Source organism: Numida meleagris, chromosome 5, assembly GCF_002078875.1.
Source record: "Numida meleagris isolate 19003 breed g44 Domestic line chromosome 5, NumMel1.0, whole genome shotgun sequence".
Taxonomy (NCBI): domain Eukaryota; kingdom Metazoa; phylum Chordata; class Aves; order Galliformes; family Numididae; genus Numida; species Numida meleagris.
The window spans coordinates 50,262,820-50,283,551 of NC_034413.1; the positions used below are offsets into that span (position 1 = coordinate 50,262,820).

The window sequence follows — 20,732 nt, forward strand, 5'->3', positions numbered from 1 at the left end:
GATGCTTCTAGCGGCAGATATGGCAGTCTTCTCGGGGTGATGTGTGCCATCGGGAGGAGACCTCAGTGCCTTAAACAGGAGTATCTCTGTGAGCCCAGTGAGAGGTTCAGCACAGCCATGTAACTAGAGAGAAGGAAACTCGAGGTTTCAGAGCATCTTTCCCTTTTCTCCTTTATTTTCCCTCCTTTCTTATATTTTTCCCATTCTCCCATGCATTCACTGTCCCACTCGTGGCAGAGGCGGCTGGGACCGTTCTGGCCAGGAGCCCCAGACCTGGCTGCACGTTTCTGATTGTCAATTTTCTTTCAATTTTTTTTTTTTTTTTAATGATAAAAACAAGAGGAAAAGCTCGGGCTTCCAAAGATGTCTACAAAATTGATTTATGGTTAGTATAAAGACAACAGTATAAATAACAAAGGAGGCGGCAGCTGCTGCACGGATTGCTATGGAGACCCTAATGAAATTAGCGCTATCAGAGAGTGTGGTTTTTTCTTTTTATTTTTTTCTTTTTTTTTTTCCGCTAAGCTTCTAATTTCTTTCCTATTTCAGATAGCCAGAATGCAATTAAAAAAAAAAAATAGAAAAAGTAAATAGCCCACCGAAAGAACGTGTGCGCTAGTACCCGGTCAATAAATAGGCGAGAGGCTCCGCGGGCAGGGCCGGCTCTGCACCCACCGCGGGGCCGGCCCGGCGAAATAAATACCCGAGAAATAATTCCCTTTTCTTCTTTCTTCGTGAAGTGTAACGGCTCCTTGCGTGACGCCGCGGTTTGTTTCACCCTATTAATGACTTACGACTCGCTGTCTTAATTAATCCTTACACAAACTACGAACACCAGCCACGGTTACGACTGCTCACCACTACGCTCCCAACGGCTCAGGCCGGGTGTGCTGACGGGCGGGGCGGCCCTGCGTCGGGCTCCCGAGTGTCGGCGAAGAAACTCTACCAATAGCCACATAAATACATTAAGACGAGGATAAATAATCAGTGATACAAAAATGTCTCGCTCTCAAGTAATAAATAGGTATCGTTTAGTCCGATGCGATCCTTACGTTACAGAGGAATTCATAAATTAACTTCTCGGAAATAAGCTGGGCGCTCACAGCTGCTCTAACACACCTCAGCGCGACGCGCTGCTACCTCTACGTGATCTCTACGACTTACCTCGGGCACGCCGCTACCAGCTACCAGTCCCCGGGTCGCGGCGTATTGCACTGCCGTGCTCCGAGCAGCTCGGAGCAGCAAAGGGGCGGCCCCGGGGGGCACGCACCCGCCCCGTCGGCCCCGTCCCGTCGGAGGAGTGAGGTAATAGAGGCGAGCCCGCTCCGCTCGCCGCCGCTGGCCCGGCCGCTACAGGTGCGTGAGCTTGGGGGCCTCCTGCAGCCGTCCCTGAGACGCGTGGTGAGAAGAGAGGTCCGTGTAGGTGGGGTGGGGGTCGCAAGGTCCGTGGTGGTGGCCGCCGGGGATCTGCGCGGCGCAGCTGTAGTCCACGCTGGCGGAGGAGGGGTGCTGCAGGTGGCCCAGGTTGAAGACGGGCCCCGAGGCCGGCATCGAGTCCACGAAGTTGCCCCCGACGTAGACGGGGCTGCCCTGCAGGCCGGGGTTGCCGAAGCCGCCGCCGCTCTGCAGGGGGTGCGGCTCGTACTCCGCGCCCGCGTAGCGCTTCTGCTGCGGCAGGCAGCCGCCCAGCGGCGCCGTGTAGGCGGCCAGCCCGTACATGCTCTGCTGCGCCTTGGCGAACGGCGTGGGCGACGGCGCGTCGTAGCCCAGGCCGCCGACGGCGGGCAGCTGCCCCGAGTAGCCGGCGTGGGCCGCGCCGCTCAGCGGGGGGCTGCGCTCCGGGGACTGGCCCGCGGGGGAGTGCATGATGCCTTTGGCTTTCTGGTCCTTTTTGTACTTCATGCGGCGGTTCTGGAACCAGATCTTGATCTGCCGCTCGGTCAGGTTCAGCAGATTGGCCATCTCCACGCGGCGCGGCCGGCACAGGTAGCGGTTGAAGTGGAACTCCTTCTCCAGCTCCACCAGCTGCGCGCTGGTGTAGGCGGTGCGCACCCGCTTGGAGGCCGGCCCGGGGGGGCTCTTGTCCTCGCAGCTCTCTCCTGCGGGAAGAAGCACGGAGAGCCGTTGGTCCCCCCACGAAAGCCCCCGGGGTCCCCCGGAGCCCTCCGCCCCTCCCGCTCCGCGTGGGACCGGGGACGCCCCCCCGCACGCTTCCCCTCCGCTGCCTCCCTCGGGGCCCTCGGCCCGTGAAGGCTCCGTCGGGGCCGTGCCCGTCGAGGAGACGGGAAGGGAGGCCCCCGGGCTGCCCCTGCAGCCGGGCTGGGGGCGCTGGGAGCCGAGGGAAGGCCGCGGAAAGGACGTCGGGCCACGGGGCGAGGGCTACCTGAGGGGGGGCAGGTGCTTTTCTGCTTGGAGTTCTGCCGGGACTCCTTCATCCAGGGGAATATCTGCTTGCTGAGGGTGGCGGAGGCCGAGCCCGAGGCGTTGGGCCCCCCCTTGGCTTTTTTCGGGGGGGGCGCGCTGGAGGGGTTGGGCGGGGAGGACGGCGGCAGCGCCGGGGGCTGCTGCTCGCCGATGCCGGGGGGCTGGCTGCCCCCGGGGCCGCCCCCGGCCGTCCGCATGCAGCTGCCGCCCAACTCGGGGCCCTTGGGAGCCGGGCCGCGGCCGGGCGCGGAGCCTTGCACGGAGCAGGCGGAGCCGGGGTACTCGCCGTCCAGGCCGGCCGCACCGTAGGGCTGCTGGGCCGCGCCGTAGGGGTAGGCGTCGGCTTTGCTGTACGTGTAGCCCCCGAAGAGCCCCGCGTTGTCGTAGTAGGCGGTTTTCTGCATCTTGGTGTCTGCGATCGCCAAGGCCCGCGGCCCCTGCTCAAAGATCATTGACCGCCGCCCCGCGCCTCACGTCGTCGGCCCGGGCCACTCGCCGCCGCGGGAGCCACCTGGGGAGGGGGACAGCGGGGACACAAGAGACAGCTTCAGTGCGGGGCAGCGAGGGGCGGTGAGGGACACCGGGAGAGAGAGAAGGGGCACTGGGGATGGAGTAGGGAGCATCAGGGAAGGAACAGGGGACAGCAGGGAAGGAGAAAGGGACAGCAGGGAAGGAGCCACCCGAGAACGATGGCGCTGGGGAGGAGCAGGCACGCATGATGGGGTTTAGATGCCGCTTTCTCGAAACCTCTGGGGACAGACCACGCTCGGGGACCGGCCGCGGGTGGGTGCTGTCCCCAGAGACCCCCGGGCCCGCACCGGCAGGAACCCCACGGCCGCCTGGCGCCACGCGTGCGCACGGCCGCGCGGGGCTGACATGATGGATGGAGCCGCGCTGCAGCCGGGCGAAGGCAGACAAACCCCGTCCCCTTTGTACACCCGGCCTCCTTCTTCCCCGGATTCCTCCGGAGTTAAAGGATAACCGACGCCATTCACTAACTTCACTTTGCACCATAAAGGATGTCGCAGGTCAGCTCCCCTATTTTAATTCCGTGATGAATTAAAATCCTTCACCCGACGTTTCTCGTGCCTTTCATTCGTCCTCAGCAGAAAGAACCTGAGACGCTGAGGATTATTTTTAGGGGATGGTTTTCACTATAGACGTTGGGGACCTCTTTTAGCAGCCTGCGAACTCGCCCCGCTCCGCTCCCCGCCCCCCGCCCCCCGATCGGGCTGTTCAGGCTGAAAATGGACGGAGCGAACCCCCCCGGCTCGGGCTGTTGTGGCATTTGGGGCAGGATGATGCCTTTCCCCTGGCTGCAACGCGGGACTTCTGCTCTCTTACTGCAAGACAGAAACTCGCCCGCAGTTTTGTTATGGCAGAATTCCCCGTTCTTAATTTTTCGCTGTATTTTTCTCGTTGGGTTGGGTTCTTCTCTGACATTTTCAGTGATTTTAAGGATTAACACCTACTTCGGCTGACTGTATAAGTCCATAACTCCGTGTATCTTAGGAGTTTGTTGTATTTCTACAGGGTTTGAGCCTATTAACGTGCCAGAGAAAAATGGCTGGAACAATTAGTGCAGTGTCTGATAATTATCATTTCTCCTACCCATACTTATACACCACCGCAACAGTACCGCTCTTTCCCCCGCAGCAATTGGTAACGCCGATGTATTTCCTAAAATTCCCCGCGAGCCACGGCCGTACGGGGAGACCGCAGCCGCTGGGACAGCTGGGCCCGCCGCCGCCCCGTTCTTCCCGAACAAAGCCTGGGATTGTCGGGGGGCCGGAAGGGATGGGGAAAGAGCCCGTTTTCTTCTCCTGGAAAATGTTGGTGAAAGGATGCCTAAGGAAACGAGGGGTGGTGATTCAGATGACTTCTAATAAACCGTGATGATCTTGACGCGTCTTGGAAGTATTTTTGTGCAAAATAATTCCGTCGCCTGTTTCTCCCTTCCAGCGTCTGCATTTTCGGGAGCTGAGGACTGAGGACTCCCAGTAGCGCAGCGCTGCCTGAAGTGTATGCTTTTATGTGCCTCGGAAAATAGAGCTCCCAAAAGGATAGGCAGAATCTTAAGAAAGAATATTGCTGTTAAGCTGTTAAAAGCCTTATTTCTTTTCTGAAATACCAACTGCTTGTGAACTCTGCTTGAACCTACAAAGGAGGCTGTGGGCCATAAATCACATGGACAATGCTCAACTGTTCGGTGGCTCATCTTTAGATCTTAAAAAGAGAGAGAGGGAGAGAAGGAGGAAGAGGGAGACCTTCCAGGTTTTGATTTTCCACGAGTGCAGAGCCCAGGGTGATGTTTTTGTAGCCAACACCAAAGCGAGGGCCCGACACTTGGTTCGGCCAGAAACAGCCTCCAGGAAAAAAAGTGACATCCAAATGGCGAGGCCGAGCCGTGGGAGGTGGGCTCGGAGGGTGGGGAGCCGCGGAGTATCCACGGCTGTGCCTCACATCTCCCTTCCTCCTCCCCACAGAGGTTAACCTCAGCCCAACCGCCGGACGCCGCGCACCATAATGGGGCTCTTTGTCCCAGCGCCTGTTCCAGCGTCTTCGGGGCTGCCGGACCCCCGCTGCGCGCCCGCGGAGCCCCGCGAAAGGACGCGCGCCCACCCCACGCGTGTGCGCGGCCGGAGCCGTGGTGCCGGCGCTCCCATATTAAGCAGTTCTCTACTAAAACTTCCCCTGCACTTAATTCCGCTTACGATCAATATCTCATATGATACGGAATAAATAAAAGGCGGTGAGAGCGGCCAGCGGAGCGGTTATTAAAGCAGCCGGAGCTCTCAGGGTGCATATCAATGCACCTGTCATTGTGGTTTGTAGCAAAATTTATGACCGCGAGTGCTGTGGCAGTAAACGCTCCGGCCAGGAATGAAAAGGAAAACACTTCCCAAGCCCCAACACTTTCAGAAGTGCAAAGCAGCCTGCGCGTAGGAGGGAGCCCGGCAAAAGAATTCCCCACTCGGCACATTTCCCGGCCGCCGGCCCGGAGGAAGCCCCGTATATAAGGGACGCGCCTGAGCCGGCAGCGGCCCGGCCCGCGGGCAGGAGCCGGGCGGCCCCGGGGGTGGCTGCGGGACGGACAGGACAGGACAGGACGGGACGGGACGGGACGAGGTGCGGGGCCGGAGCTCCCCGGCCAGCGTGGGGCTGTCCGGATAGAGCCGGGGCCGTGCTGAGCGGGGCCGGGGCACCTGCTGCTGGGACTGCGGGCAGGGCGCTGCGCTGTGGCCTCCGAGAGCGGGAGCCCCCCGCTTCTTTGGCCGGGCTCGGCTCGCCCTCCCAGCCCGCTGCTTGCGGTGGGGCCTGCCCAACGCTGCCATGGCGTTGGTCTGCAGAGCGGCAGCTGCGGCACGGGCCGCCCGTTCCCCGCAGCCCCGCTCCTACCGAGGGGCTGCCGCGGTGGGGGAGTGGGAGACCGATGGAAAAGGAAATTTAGAGAACTCACCACACTTTTGTTTTTTCTTGAATTTTGACTTTAACTGTGTGTGTAGGATCTTCAGGTTCCTTTGGATAATCCTTGGGAGCGGACCTGCAACAGAAGTGAGAACTCTCAGCGGAAGCTGTTTTGTTTTGGACTTTCTTCCTTAGGACTTTGTTAATAAACGCACGTCTCATCCGCAGCCCCTCACCGTGTCTCTAAGTCCACGTCAGATCTTTTACCAGACAAAGGGCAGACGCTTCTCTTCATTTATTAATAACGCTTTGAGAGAGGCGGGGAGCAAAAAAAAAAAAAAAGAGCGAAATACCCCCGGACTGCCACCGCCTCCGCCGCGGCGAGAAAGTAGGGAGCCGAGGAGCTCGGCCCGAAGCAGGGGACAGCCCGGAGCGGGCAGCGCGGGGATGGGACCGGGACCGGGCGGGGACAGGGACGGGGACGGGATGAGAGAGGCCCCGAGCCGAGGTCCCCACCGCTCCCAGAGGCGCCCGCCCGCTCAGGGGGGCTCCGCAGGAGCGGAACTACTGCGGGTCCTTCCCTCTGCTCCTCGCTCCCCATCCACCGGCCGAGATAGAGAGAGAAAAGCGGAGAAACCCCAGCGCTGAAAACAGGATGCAAACGTTTGTGGCTTGAAAGGCACATTTTGCGTCTGGTTGTGTAAGGTGTCGAGTCGGGACTTTAAGAACTTAAGAGTGCCAGAAATCCCCCACAAAGAAGCCCGGGTCATTATAAAGACGGTATCTCGCAGCCATAAGCCTTTGAAATGACCTTTGGCTCGGATAGCAATAACTCACCCCTTAATGAACAACCAACGGAAGCGACTCCAATAGCTCACAACACAACAGACCCTACAACTTTCCTCCGCGTCTCCCCTCTCCCAGCCCAAACCCGGTAGGATGCGGCATTACCCCTTCAAATCACCTTAATTTATGCTGGAAAACCGGAGTTGGGGAAGTGGAGCTTCTCGATTGCACAAGGTGTTCGCACAGGTTCTTGGCCCGGGCCTGTCCCGGGAACGTCTTATATAATATATGCACGTGGGCGTACGTCAACTTTAAGTGCTTTATTTTTTTAAGCAGAGTTCATTAGAAATAGCACTTCGCGGCCTGCGCGAGGAGAGCGTAAGTGGGGCTGCGCAGAGAGCACACAGCGAGCCCGCTGGTGATGAACACGGTAAGTTTTCATTTTGTGCCTAATTAATTATCGACTTCTCTTCCTTTTCCGAAGCAGCCTCAGAAGCCGCGCCGGACACGCGTTCCTCGGCCAGAGGCCGTCAACCCCGCAGAGCCCCGACTTTCTGCAGCACAAAGGGAACCGGGCGCTGCGCTCCCACAGCCGCGGCAGAGTTACCGGAGCTCCACCGGGGAAATCTTTACGATTATTCAGGCGTGGGCCCAATATCGGTATTATTGAAATTTTAGGTGAAGTTGTAAGTGAGTGCTTCCATCGAGCCAAATGAAATGCTGCTCGCAGTAATTGGATTCAGCTGACTAACTTGGCAGGCCAGCAGCTCGGAGGCATACAGCTAAGAAAAATGTTCGCTGCCTTTAACTTCTCATCGAGCAGAGCAACGCGCAGCAGAAAGACGCGCGCGCACACACACGCGCGCGCACACACACGCACAAAAGGCAGCAAAAAAACCCAACTTCTTTCTACCCTTCCCTCTCCTCACTGTCCGGCCGCGGCCCTACCCCAGCACGACACGGGGCTCCGCGCGGGGTTCCCCGCAAACACAGCCTGGGAGCTCCGCGCAGGCCGCAGGGGAAACCGGCCCTTTAGGGGGAGGGCAGCCGGGCTGTGGGGAGCTGCGGCAGCTCCCAGCGCTTCTGAACGACCGCAGCCCCCGGGCGCTCCCAGGCAAGTGCTTTCCTGCTGCTCCTACCGCTCGAACGCACCGGGACAGCTTCCCGGCGGATAAATGTCACCGCGAGCTGCAGCAGCAGAAGCCGGGGGCGCGGGCGGCCCGGTAATAGCAGCACTAAAACAGCTGGGGGGAGAGAGGGGCAGCAGCCACTGAGCCACACGAATGCGGGGGGAAAGGCACGGGAACGCACCTGGTAGGAAGATTTCAGAAACCCAACGGAGGGGCTGCTTTAACCGACGAGCCTGTTTGAGATCGCACGTAACAAACCAGCATGCTCCCCCCCCCCATCACCTCCCGCCACGGCAACGAGTATTGTGGTGCTCCATCTTACTTTGCAACGGGAGCATCCAGCAAAGTTGTCTGTCCCCCTTTTCTTTGTTATTTGCAATTCCTTCCATGAAACCACCGAAAAATGGAGATAGGAGAGGGATAAAGCTTTTCTCCCAGCCCTTGGGAAGGAGTTCGCCTTTTATTTAAGCAGCATGATAAAAAGATAGAGCTTAAAGCCTCCAAGGAGGTGGAGGTTACTCCACGCGTTATGGGCAGAGATTACAAACAAATTCCAAGCAGTCTCCGAGTAAAGACGATAATGCGGCCCCTGTGAGTAAAGGTCCCGTTTTGCCATGCAGTTCCTTACCTGTGAGCCAATTTATCATAACCTGGGCTCCTCACTTTTCAGGATCTGCGCTCGCAGTTCTTAGAATACATCCTTCCCCCTTTGTCTGCAGAAAACACTGTCCTAAACCTGATCCTGCGGTTTTACAGACATTTCCACAGCAGAATTCCCGATAGAATGAGAACAAGCACGGGCTCAGCTACCAATAAAAGAGAGCGAGTGGAAATCGGAATTTGGTGGGGTTAAAAAAAAAAAAAAAATCAACACACAGCCCTTCAGCCATCAGCCTCCCGGAATCAACGGCAGCAATTGGCCGTCTCTCGTTTTGTTTTGTTTTTAAATCGTGCGGCCATTGATGAATTTTGGGGACGAGCAGGAGAAAGCCCTTTATAACCAGAAATATGGGCACTGCCTTCCAATACAGCCGGGTTTTCCCACGTGATGCCCGGAGCAGCTCTCCGGGCCGAGGCGCAGCAGCTCCCAGCCGGGCCCCCCCACGCCCCGCTCCCGGCCCGGGGCTCCGCGCCTCTCCGCACCGCTCCGCGCCGCACTTACGCGCCCTCCCGAGCGCCGGGGAAAAGGTGAATTCTGCGGGGTGTTCCCAGGGCCCAGAAATTGCCGGCGGAGCGAGAGGAGAGGTTTGGGACTGGCCGCGACTCGCGCTGCTCCGGCGGCCGTGCGCCGGGCGGAATGGAGTGCGCGGATTTTTGTTTTCTCGTTCTCCGTCCCGGGTACACGAGGGCGGCCGAGAGTAGCCCTGTCTGGAGGCTACAGAAGCGTTGAGGGAAAAAAAAAAAAAAAAAAAAAAAGTACTCATGACATTTGTGCGTGTGTGTGTCTGCCCTGAGCCTGCCTCCCCGCTCCCTGTGCAGGCTGAGCACGGAGCTAACCCGATACATATCCTTCATGTGTGCCCACAGAGCTCGCCAACAATTACAGCTCGGCAAAAAATACATTTATTGGGTTCTCTCTTTGATTTTCTAACCTATCTGTAGCTATAAATACACCAGTCCTAATCTAACATCTGCTATGATTTCATTACCATCCAAAGCACGGGGATGTGACAGTAACGTATTGCCCTACAATACCAACCGTAAGTGCATTGTAACATTTATCTAAATTACATTGCTTTTCCTGACTTTGCAAACCAGTTATAAAAAGATTGGAGTCCGGTGATGGAAGCGTAAGTTCAGTGTAAATTATTGTGTACGGCTTCGGATTTATAATCCTATATTTCTTCAAAACGACGCACTTAAATCTCGCCCCGAGTAAGAGGTAATGGTTCTTTATATCCTTTCCGCCTGCCATCTATTGCGGTGTCTGCGTGCGTCGCGGAGCCCGGCTCGTGTGCCCCCGCAGCCCCGCACCCCGCGGCGTGCGTGCGGGGCTGAAGGGCTGCGGGGTTCGGTGCGGGGCTGCGGGGGCTCTCGGCCCGGCGCCCCCGGGGAAGTCCTGCAGCCGTGGGGCGGCCGCTCGGAGGCTCCAAAAGGGGCCGCTGAACCTACACAAGGAGGCCGGCGGGGAGAAGGGTGCACCTCGGCACCGCCACCAGAACGAAGGCATCGCAGGGGGACCGCAAAGCTCCTAAGGAAATGTAAATCCTTCGCGCCGGTGGGACTCCGGCTTTGCGCGAATTTGTCTCCAGTAAAGGATCTAAGAGTTCTTCAATCGGAGCATATGTTCATAGAGCAATAAAACAGAAAGATTTACAGTCTCCGCCCGCCCCCCAGCAGCCTCGCACCCTTTCAGGAATTACTTATGATGATTTATAACAACAACTCCGGCAATTGTCAAACTGATAAAATAGCCCGAGCTATATGCGGGAATAAACGCTCTTACGAAGGGGCCGCGATTTATGTTCGGGTCCATTTTACTGTGCCTCTTGGAGGAGTTGGGTTTCCTTCCCGGGCCAACGGGATAATATAAAACTTCATTGATAAAAACGTGGGACTCGCGGTGAAGTAGATAATCTGTTCCTTAGTCACTACCAAAGCACATAAACATTTGTCATCTTTGAATAATTGAATTAATGTGTTATTGTTTGAATGTATAATTCATAACATAGGAAACTTTGTCTCTGTCCTGCCACCGAAACGGAAGCAATAAAAAGCTGCAATCTCGTTTTTTTTTTTTTTTTTAGAAATTACTCCAGCAAGGACAATAAAGAATATCCTGTTTGCAGAAAGCATTTCCAGCTGACTCCGGGATTTAAGCGAGAAGCCTCAGCCTCGCGGTCCGTATTTCACGGAGTTCGCGGAGGGTGCCTTCATATCAACACCCCCTCCCCCAATTTTCCCCTATCGATCGGGGGCGAGAGGCGCTGCGGGGTCGGGTGCGCGGTTCCCTCCCCGCGGGGCCGGCACCGAGCGCGGCCGGGCAGCAGCGGCGCTGCGGGAGGAGCGGGGCGGCCCTGCGCGCCCGCGGTAGCCCCGCTGTCACACGAGGCGCGGCACGATTTACGACCCCTCTTGAAAAGAAGTTGAGGGCCTCTCGGCGGCGCCGGCAGCGGGCGGCAGATGCCCTGACAGCCGCATTGTTCCGCTCCGCGCCGCTCCGCGCCTCTCCGCGCCCACCGGCAGCCTCTCCTCCGCCGCTCCGCGCCCCGCGTCCCCACTCCCTGGGAACCAAAGGTCACTCGCTCCGGCTGCCGGCCGCGGTCGGGCTGCAAGCAGGAAGCGGCGTGCCCTATTTGTCACGCGTTTGACAGCTAAGTTCATTAAGGCTGAAATAAGAAGGAATAAAAGCAAAAAAACCTTTACATACCGGGCGGCTGTTTTTTTTCGGCAGCTAGCACAGAGCTAGGTGTGCGGAGAGAGGGGCTGCGCCCTTTGTATATTATATTCTTGGGATCTCTTCAGTTTTCAAGTCTGATAGAGTCCTTTGCTTGGCAGATTAATGACGACTCCGTGTTTCTTAAGGGACGTGCTGAATTAATTATTTCGCGAATCACGTGGTCAGGACTTGTAGAAATCTATTCTTATCATCTTCCTCGCACTTTGAAATTCTGCCTGTTATGACTGTTCCTAGCACGATTATTTTGGTCTCCGGGCTTGCAAAAAAAAAAAAAAAAAAAAAAAGGGGGGGGGGGGGAAGGAAGAAATCAGGGGAAAGGGCCGACCAACATGGCCGTTGGTAGCGGTGCGGCTCCGCGCGGAGAGGTCCCTATTTACTGTACTGTACAGTGCGCGGGGTGTGCTATGGACTGCGCCGCGCCTCTCCATTCTCACCTTAACGACTAGCGGCCGTACAGCACGCAGAGCCGTATTGATGTATTGGGCTAACAGGAGGAGCCATTAAACAGCAGAGAGAAGTACAATCGCTGAACGGGTCTCAGCGCTTAACGCGGTGCTGCGGATGCGCGGCCCCCGCGGCCCCGAGGGCGCAGCGCTGCTCGCCCCTCCGCGCGGGATGCGGCGCTTGGCCCCGTGCCCTGACCGCGCTTCGAGGGGCCGGGTTTTCCCTGGCAGAGCTCCTGGCACCAGCGCAGGCGATGCGGTGTTGGCTGAGGTGCTTACGCGGGGCTGGAGTATAAAGGTGTTCGCCTCGGGTGCGCGGGGCAGTTTAAACTCTCCAAGTCTGTGTTTTCGTGTGATCTTTCGGTTGTGTCAGGCCAACGAGTGAAAATGAAAGCCGCTCACTGCGCTGTATTTTCAGCTTGTCATTGCGCTGTATTTTCAGCTTGACGTTGCGCTGTACTGGGTTCCTTCCTGGAGCCACACATCTGTGTGGGGACCCAGGTGGTTTCAGGTGGGGCTCCCGCTCCCACCACACATGCACAAACCCGGCGGTCGTTCTAGGAGGGCTTGTTAAATGCAAAGCAGCGGCAAATGGGTGGCAGGAGCTTTTAACTGCAGCCTCAATGTAAATATAGGCTCCAGCTTGGCCCGGAGTCACACCACGATGGCGGGGCCATCGGCAGACCTGTTCAAAGGGACATTTGGAAGGATGCTATGCGGACTCACTCACCCCTTAGCATGGTAATGAAGGGAGGGACAGGCTTTTCGCACGGACCCGCCTCGTAGGGACTGCTGGTACAAGGTAGAAAACAGAATCTATTTCTCTACACCTTTTATTATTTCAAATGTAGATGGAGGACTTACATCAAAATTACAGGCGACAATTAGTATAAATAACGCTTTAATCAATGGCAGCAAAACATTTGTAAAGTCTGCAAAAGCATCACACTTTAACAGAGAAGAGAGCATTGCTGGGCAATGCTAGCACTTAACAAAGGCTTCGACACACAATGTTTCATCCATGATGAAAATAAGCAGTTCCCTCTCCGCATAGAATGACCCTGGCGGAGGGTTAAAAATCATAAAAAATAAATCTCGGATCCTTTTCCATGGGAGATGATGGCCAGTGGGTGCTCCTGGTCGTTACTGCCCACATTCCTGACCCTTCGGAGCATTGGCAGCTGGAAACCATTTATTTGCGTTGGTGCTTTCTGCCCCCAGCTCCCATGTTCCCGGGGCTTGCAGCGCAATGCCAACTCTGTAAACTTGCGGTGCCCCGGCCTCGCTCAAAGGGACGTGCAGAGGGCTATGGGAGCCGCGCCTGCTGAAGCCAACACTCGTCCCGGAGATATTAACATTTCAAAAGGCAATGAGCCAAATTCTGCTCGCAGCTACATCCTTGTTTGACTTCAGTGGGCGGGGGAAGGAAAGCTGGGAGCAGAATTTGGCCCTTTAACTTGGGGAGCGATCTCGCACGATAAGGAGCACAAAGCGAGGTCTGCTTATCCCGGGACATTATTTTCAGGAATGGCACCACACAGGCCAAACTTGGCATCTCCCTCCCGAGTACCGCCTTTGCACCGCTCCGAGCCAACTTGTCACAGACTTTGAGCGGGCAGAGGGGGGGCGCGAGGGGTATTTTCAAGGGGAGCAGCCAGGGAGATTTTTTTTTTCTTTTTTTTTTCTTTTTTTTTTCTTTCTTTTTCTTTTTTTTTTTCTTTTTTTTCTCCTTTTTCCTAGGTTCACATGAAGAGAGAAGGAAGGGCTTTGGTCAGCTCCGGAGGCGAAACGTAGGAATTGGATGGAACAAAACTTGAAAACTTGCCTGAGGAATTCCCTCCCCAAGCGCGGCTGCGAGCTGCTCTCCATGCCAGAGAAAGGGAAGAGCAGTTTGGGTCCAAAAGGTTAAGGGTTTAGAGGTCACTCTTCCCGGCTGAAATACAACTAATCGAATAGAAAATTTGTCCTCTGGGTGAACCTGTTCCTGCAATTTAGCCGAACTTCAGTAAAATACCTTTTCAGCTTCTCAACGTGAAGGCGTCAGAAAAAAAGACGTCTTTACTATGTATGAACTCCGTGCTTTTTGTCGTAGAAACAATGATGCGAATAATGCGGGAATATCCATCTTTAATATCACGACGTGGAGATATTCAAGTATTGCCATGTGCAAGTCTGAGAACTGGGCTAACCCCGAGGAAGAACAAAGAGTTTTCTCCGGGCTCTAAAACAAAAGAGCAAGTCTTACAAGACACTGTGCGGACTGCTAGGGATGAGAAAAGGGCAGAAATTAACCGCTGCCCATAGTTAATCCTGCCGAATGCCCTCGTTTTGAAAAGCTCGCCCTTTATTTTCGAATTTATTCATGCCCGTCTTTGCAATGTTTTCCCGAATGAGCTCGGAAAGCAGCGAGTTATCGGTGAGAAGCACTCAGCCCAGACACGAGCACTTTAACTTACACCGCTGTTTAAGGCTCTCTTTACAGAAGTGCAGCTTCAGCACTTGCCCCAGCTTTCCTTCTTTTCCCTTCTCCCTTTAATAATGGCATCATCTAGTTAAAATCTCGATGCGATGGTCCCTCTCCCAGGCTGCCCTCAGGGTAGGGAGATAAGGGCTGAGCTTAGATCGCCTGAGCAGGGTGTAAGGGGCAGGTTTGGCTGGGTTGGGACTCAAAACGCAGGCTCAGCGCACTACAACTTTGGCACGGTACAAGCAGCAGCCATAGGCAAATACGTGATTTAAGAGCAGCTCTGCTCCCGTGCAAACCTCCCCTCCTTCCCTCAATGTAACTTGCTGAGATTTCCAACCGTTTCAGCCATGTGTCGAGGGCTGCTTAAGAACAACCACCGCCCTTGCAAAAAGAACCCAAGCCAAGCCTACCCAGCAAACTTAACATAGGCCAAAAGAAAAATAAAACAAAACAAAAATCAAAATACAATGCACAAAAACAAACCAGCAACTCATACAGCCCGTCCCTCTGTTGGGCAGAAAATAAATCTAAACCCAGACAGAAATAACGCATGTAGCTTTGAGCTCTGACTGGCTCAGATAATCCCAGAAATCACATTGATTTTTCACTCCTGGGTTTTCTTTGTGGTTTATTTTTGCCTTTTAAATGACGTATTGCTGGTTAAAAGTACAGCGCTGAGCAGGGCAGACTCTGGGAAGATTTCAAGCCCGTTAGCCCCAGTGGCACACGGTACGGAGCAGGGATGCTTCTCACAACAAAGAAGGCAATGCATAAAATGGGACAAGAAAGTTGCGTACGTTCAAGACAAGTAAACGTTATACGTGGGTTCATGAGACCGGGAAGGAGAGATGCTGTATCTCAGCCCCCCTTTCCTATTTTTGGTTTGACTTTTTTTTTTAATCTTCACTCTTCTACATAACAAATAAATAAGTACGCTAACACCATCAGGACACAAAATAACCCGTTTTCACTTAATTTCTATGCATATCTTCTGAGCCGTTATGGAAATGAGCAAATATTTTCATTACACCAAGAAAGGTAAAGCAGCACAAAAAGTTCACAAACGCGCGTCGTTGTGTTCAAATAAAGGACTATGCCATAAATTTCCTGTCCTCAACGTGCCCCAAAAGCATCACACTCGCTGCTTGGGATAAAAAGACAATTAAAAGCAAAAATCCCAGAATAAAGCATCAAACCTTCACTTTCAAATCCAAAACTGAAACACAGGACAGTTTAATTTCCAATGATTTATTACTTTTTATGGACAGAAGGTCTCGTTTAATATTTTCCCAATTCCTCCTGCCCTTATGATGCTTTTTTTTTTTTTTTTTTTTTTTTTTTTTTTTTTTCCCTGTGCTAGCAGAGGCAAATAAAATAAAGTCCAAAGTAGCGTCATTTAGTCTCCTTTGTACCACAGTACCTTACGGAAAGATGGCAGTTTCTCGAGTCCTTGGCTGCTACACGCAGGTTCTGCTTGGATAGTGTCACTTATGTACAGTACTGGTCAGAATCGAAGGATGAAATGGAAAATTTCACCTCTTCTATAAAGTTGTCAAGTCAGTCTGATGGTCCTTGGGAACAGTCTGTAAGTGGGGGTTAGAACCAGAGGAGGAAGACCTGCCCTTAGTGTTGGGCAGTTTGTGGTCTTTTTTCCACTTCATTCTTCTGTTCTGAAACCAGATCTTGATCTGGCGCTCAGAGAGACACAAAGTGTGCGCTATCTCGATACGGCGGCGCCGGGTCAGGTACCTGTTAAAATGAAATTCTTTTTCCAGTTCTAGGACTTGCTGCCTGGTGTAAGCTGTTCGGGAGCGCTTAGGTTCCCCTCCGCTGTAATTGGGGTTCACTGGGAAAGAAACACGGAGAACTTTACAGACCGAAGGGGGACTTTCCGCCTCGCCTTCCCACGCGGCCCCAGGAGCGCTCCGGCGGTGCCCGGCGCGGCCGCTCCGCGGGGCGGGCTCCTACCGCGGTTCCTGCGCGGAAGAGCCCCGCACGCCGACGGCCTATTTCCTCGGCAATAAAAATTTATGACGAGTGTAATTGGCCGCCTCGCCTTAAAGCCTCGCCAGGGCTCGAGCGAGCATCCCTGAGGACACCCGGGAGCGGGGTAGAAGAGCAAAGTAAGAAGAGGATCCTTACCCGAGTTAACATGGACTTTCTTCATCCAGGGATAAACTACTGCTGGCTGCTTAACTGCTGACCCGTGGGGGGCTTTGAGGGCTGGCTGCTGGCCGCAGGCTCGGGAGTTGGACATTGGAGGCGGAGGACAATGCTCGGCTTGGCCGGGGAAGTGGCTCGGAGGGGCGGACTGCTCCTGTCCGTGACCCCGCGGCTGCACGGCGGAGCCCTGGGCACCGGCGCAGCCAAAGGGCTGCTCGCTGTAGTTTGACCGTGGGTAGAGCCCCTGGTGCTGGAAATCGGAGCCCTGCGAGGCCCCGTAATACTCGGCCCCCTGCTCGCCTAGGTAGCTGCCCTGCAAATATTCCTCGCAAGGAGGAAATTTGGGATCCACATACTTAGAGTTCACCATATACGAACTCATGGCCATTAATTTCGGAAGGTAGAAAATACTAATTTTTCTCGTGTTGTCTTTTTTTCTCCTTCCATAGAGCCCTCCTACTTGCTGTCAACTGAATAAAGTTAGGCGTGCATGTGACCGGCCCGGCCAATGGGGAGGCGGGGAGCCGATCACCGGATTTGTGTGCGCCTCAGAATTTCCACGAATTTAACTAAATAATATACGCGGAGGCGAGTGACCCCTCCGCGGCGGGGTTCGCCCTCCGGGGCCGATCCCGGAGTTTTGGGGCCATTCCCTGCGCGCGGCCGCCTCCCTGCCCCCAGGTGCGGGCAGCCTTTGTCTGAGCAGAGCCCTCACCTCCCCCCCCCTCGCCCCGTCCGCCGGGCGGGATGGCCGCCGGGCTCCGATACGGGGCTCCCAATAAAATCTCGAGAGATGCGGAGCGAGGAGTCGGAGCGGGACGTGAAGGGAGGGAACCGATAAGGAGGCAAGGAAAAGAAAAGACATCAAAGAAGAGGGTAATATGACGTACAATAGATCTGTCCTGTCTTTGTCTCGCAGAGGTCATCCAAAAGTTACCAGAATTTAGTTCTACTGAATAAAATTAGGCAATCAGTAACTTCTCATTCACTTTGCAACCTCAACGTATACGTGGGCACACGTGGGCACGCACTCACGCTCGCACACTCACATACAAAATCTGTGCGTGTGTGCGTATAAAAGCAACCAGATAACGAGAAACTGTCCGCTTTTGGCCACTAAAGTTCAGCCAATTGCACTGAGACGGCTTCTAATTGGGTTACAAACACCACGAGTTTAGAGAGAGAAATTCAGTCTTCGTTCGCCAACATCCTTCCTGGAGCACAAGGAAATACGTCCCAGTGAGTCGAGTGCTGCTTTTGCTGCCGTCGTAAATATTTGGGTGAGATTTGGACACACGACAGGGAAATTCTGGCAGCGTCCAGCACATCGGGCTAATTTATGGGGCTCTTGTTAAAGATTCGCTCACTGATTGGCAGACTTCTTTTTTCTTTTTTTTTCTTTTTTTTCTTTTTTTTCCCCCAGAATTTTTTTAGATCTCCTGAGATCACGCGTTTAAATCCACAGTCTGCCAGCGGGAGTTAGGGCTGAACGACCAGGGGAATTCTCAGAGACATTCTAAAATCTGGTTAGAGGGAGAGAGGCGGCAAAACTTGGGGGATTTCTCCGTGTTCAACACGCACACGTCTTTTGGTTCCGTCAGTACCCAAACCCCTGACCGTCTGCAGAAAGGTGAAGTTTTTGCATCGACCATATATTCCCCTAGAATCGAATCTGTGACTATATGAATATCACACAAATTCGGTTCTACAGGGTATATATAGACAACGTAATAACGTTCTGTTTTCACCTACCCTACAGCAGCTCCCTGCAGTCCTTACTCCTTACTGTCTTCCGAGGAATGCCAACTATTCGGTGGGGACTGAGCTCAGAAACACGGCTTTGCAGGAAGGTGGGATTTCGGGAAGGATTCACGGCTGTTATTATTGACGAAATGGAGCTTTACGACTCTGCATCAATTGATAGCGACGAAATTCGGCTAACACATCCTCACAAGACCTGCTGATGGCTTTAGTGCTCGCCGTTTTCGTCCTGGCTACAGAAAACGGACATCACCAGTAAAATCTCGCTATTTAGAACATTACTAGTTAAAACCGCACAGGAAATAAAGGGTATATCTATTTATCCTGATACGAATCTGAAGACGTTCTATCTAGTTAGAATTTTCCCACACGAGGAAAAAAAAAATCGAAACAGAAGTGAAACAGCCGACAGCAGAGACAGCGATGGGTGAAAAAGACGAGGGTAGAGCTGGGGTGAGCGGGTCCGGGAAGCGGGGAGCTGCCACGTTTACCTTGGTGCCATTCTGCTGCTCTATGTGCTCTATTATCCCGCGGGAGCAGCAGCGCGCACCCTCCCAGGTTCTCCCGCGTAGCGTTTATGGTGAAGGGCAGGGCGAGAGGTCATCCCAAATCATTTGCAAACACATCAGCAAGTTTCATTATTTTTACTTTGCCGACAGCAGCACACTAGAGTACAAAAGTTCACGAATTGTGTCTGACCCAGCTCCTCGCTGCTGTCCCGCGGTCAACCTCTTCTCCTTCTACTGTGTTAAACGGACAACGTAAGGGCAGATAATGGTGGGGTGCGACCCATCCAGGCGCTGCGGAGGGCGGATTTGGGGCTGCCGCGTTCACCCGAGCGATGAGCACCGCTCTGCTCGCTGGGCTCCAGCTCGCAGCTGCCTGAGCTGGGGATGCCGTTTGGAAGCAGCTGCTTTGCTACGGCTGCGGTGGCACCGTCCTCACAGCAAGTGCACCTCGAAACCACCCTGTGTCCCTATTCTCTCTTGGCTTTTTTTTTTTTTTTTTTTTCCCTGGGTTAATTAAGCCTCCACCCAACTATTTCAGAGCCTCTTCCTGGTTTCTCCTCCTCTTGCCGAGGGGAGGGGTTCTCCCCCGGGGTTCTATTAACCACCGACCGAAGGAGCAGGGAGCATACCCCCCAGCCCCCCAAGTTCGCCCATGGGGCAGCCCCGGGAGCGGAGCAGCCGCCGGAGGGGGACGCGGAGGGGCCGGGGAGCTGCAGTCCCCTCTCTGCTTCATCCTACGCATTTTCATATTTGTTAGACGCTGTGACCTGCGTTTCACCTTATTGCACGACTTGCTCAGACAGGTCAAAGCCAAAGAATTATTGATGAACAAAAGCGTTATATATTCACCTCCTGCTCAGCTGCCCATACAGAGGGCTTTTGATCTATCTGCCTTTTTGTATTCTGGTTCATAATCATGGTGCTAAATGTACGTTAGCAGAAAACGAGTAATCCGTACATTGAGGGCCGGCCCTAAAACAAAACGCCAAGGGCACCTCCGTGGCACGAGGCTGAGCAAGCAGGGAATTACCTACGGGACTAACCTAAAAACGCAGCGCTCGGGGCAATTGTTTATCTCGCACTTAAAGGGCTCGAAAACCCATATCGCCACGTAGGGCAAAATGAGAACGAGAACCCGCCGAGAAGTAGCGAAGGATCTTATCGAGCAGCAAGCAAGGGAGGAAACGGGGAGAAATGCAAACAAACGGAGCTCCGCTCCTGCGCTCTCCCCCATCGGAGCACAGTCTGCCGAGCGGGAAGGGCAAGGCGCACGTAATGAACCTTCACACACCGCAGCCTTCCCCTTCCGTCTGAGGGACGAGGCAGAGCCAGCCCGAGCAGCAGAACCGCTGCGTGTAGCCACTCGCTGCGAGTCCTGCAGCACCTTGCGCTGCCATCATCCTCTGCTTCACGCGGGACCGGCACAGACCAGCACAGAGCTGTAGAAAGCCGCCCCCCTCCTCCGCATCGTGCCCACCTCCCCCCGTGCCCTCCCCGCCCCCAGCGCTGCCGCCCGGCCCTACAGCGTTGCATCGCCTGCCCAGCCCGGGCACCGCCACCTCTCCTCCTGCCCGGGCTGCTCCAAACGAGGCAGCAGCACGGCTCCGGCCCGAGCTTCCCGGAGCAGAGGGCAGCACCCCGAGCCGCTCGGCAGCAGCCAGACACCTGCGAGCCCTATAATAAACCCTTCTGCCTCAGCCAGGGCTGCCCGCGACGTGGCACCGCGCAGCGGTCCCCAAAGCCTTTACGCGCTGACACAGCTTTGGTTGGTTGGTGGCAGCGACGTGCAGCCGGGATACGGCGCTTCTAATTGCTCCGCTCTGAGAGGGAGAAACGGTGTTTTCAAAGCACTCCAATTCTGTGAGAAATAAGAGGTCACTTACCGCCGGTGCCCTTCCATGGTGCCGGACCTGTTGCAATACAAAGGTTTGTTACTGCTGTATTCCACACGCGAGTGATATTTCTGGAGAACTGCTACAGAACGCGGATGATGGATGGAGGCAGAGGAGCGGGCAGCATCCCGCGAGCAGCGCGGTGCTGGGGCGGGTGGGCGGGTGGGGTGGGAGCCCCTTCCGAGCGGGGACCGCGCAGCACCCAGGCATCCCTCGGACACATGCCCTCCAGATCTGGGTGTGAGCGTTCACCTTTTAGAGTCATAGTCCAGATTTTATAGCAGGTAATTTCTAAAGGGATGGAAAGTCAGACCTCCCTCTTTCACTGGTGGGGAAAAAAAAAAAAAAA

The 20,732-nt window shown here is 54.9% G+C and overlaps 2 protein-coding genes across 3 annotated transcripts in view; both read right to left on the reverse strand.

Moving 5' to 3' along the window:
* The window catches only part of HOXD3 (homeobox D3), a 28,135-nt gene continuing 7,701 nt past the window's right edge, over nucleotides 299–20,732 (reverse strand). Inside the window, exons 2-4 of one of the 2 annotated variants that reach the window (XM_021400206.1) lie at nucleotides 5,885–5,968; nucleotides 2,384–2,935; nucleotides 299–2,099 (exon numbers count right to left, since the gene is read on the reverse strand). In XM_021400206.1, the coding sequence (XP_021255881.1) occupies nucleotides 1,351–2,099; nucleotides 2,384–2,876 (1,242 nt within the window). In that variant the 5' untranslated portion in view covers nucleotides 2,877–2,935; nucleotides 5,885–5,968 and the 3' untranslated portion in view covers nucleotides 299–1,350. Of the gene's footprint in view, nucleotides 2,100–2,383; nucleotides 5,969–20,732 lie in introns of both variants that reach the window. The other variant, XM_021400207.1, reaches the window with a different exon arrangement.
* HOXD4 (homeobox D4) lies at nucleotides 15,425–17,856 on the reverse strand. Its single transcript, XM_021400208.1, has 2 exons — nucleotides 16,201–17,856; nucleotides 15,425–15,904 (listed from the first exon to the last, which is right to left on the reverse strand). The coding sequence occupies exons 1-2, from the start codon at nucleotides 16,607–16,609 to the stop codon at nucleotides 15,600–15,602; spliced, it is 714 nt and encodes a 237-aa protein (XP_021255883.1). The 5' UTR covers nucleotides 16,610–17,856; the 3' UTR covers nucleotides 15,425–15,599.

What these genes read in the sequence shown, in the direction of transcription:
- HOXD4 (XM_021400208.1), bottom strand. Translation starts at nt 16,609, where the DNA reads ATGGCCATGAGTTCGTATATGGTGAACTCTAAGTATGTGGATCCCAAA. An exon ending in GAAAGTCCATGTTAACTCGG is followed by an intron (nt 15,905 to 16,200) that starts GTAAGGATCCTC and finishes TTTCTTTCCCAG; the next exon opens with TGAACCCCAATTACAGCGGA.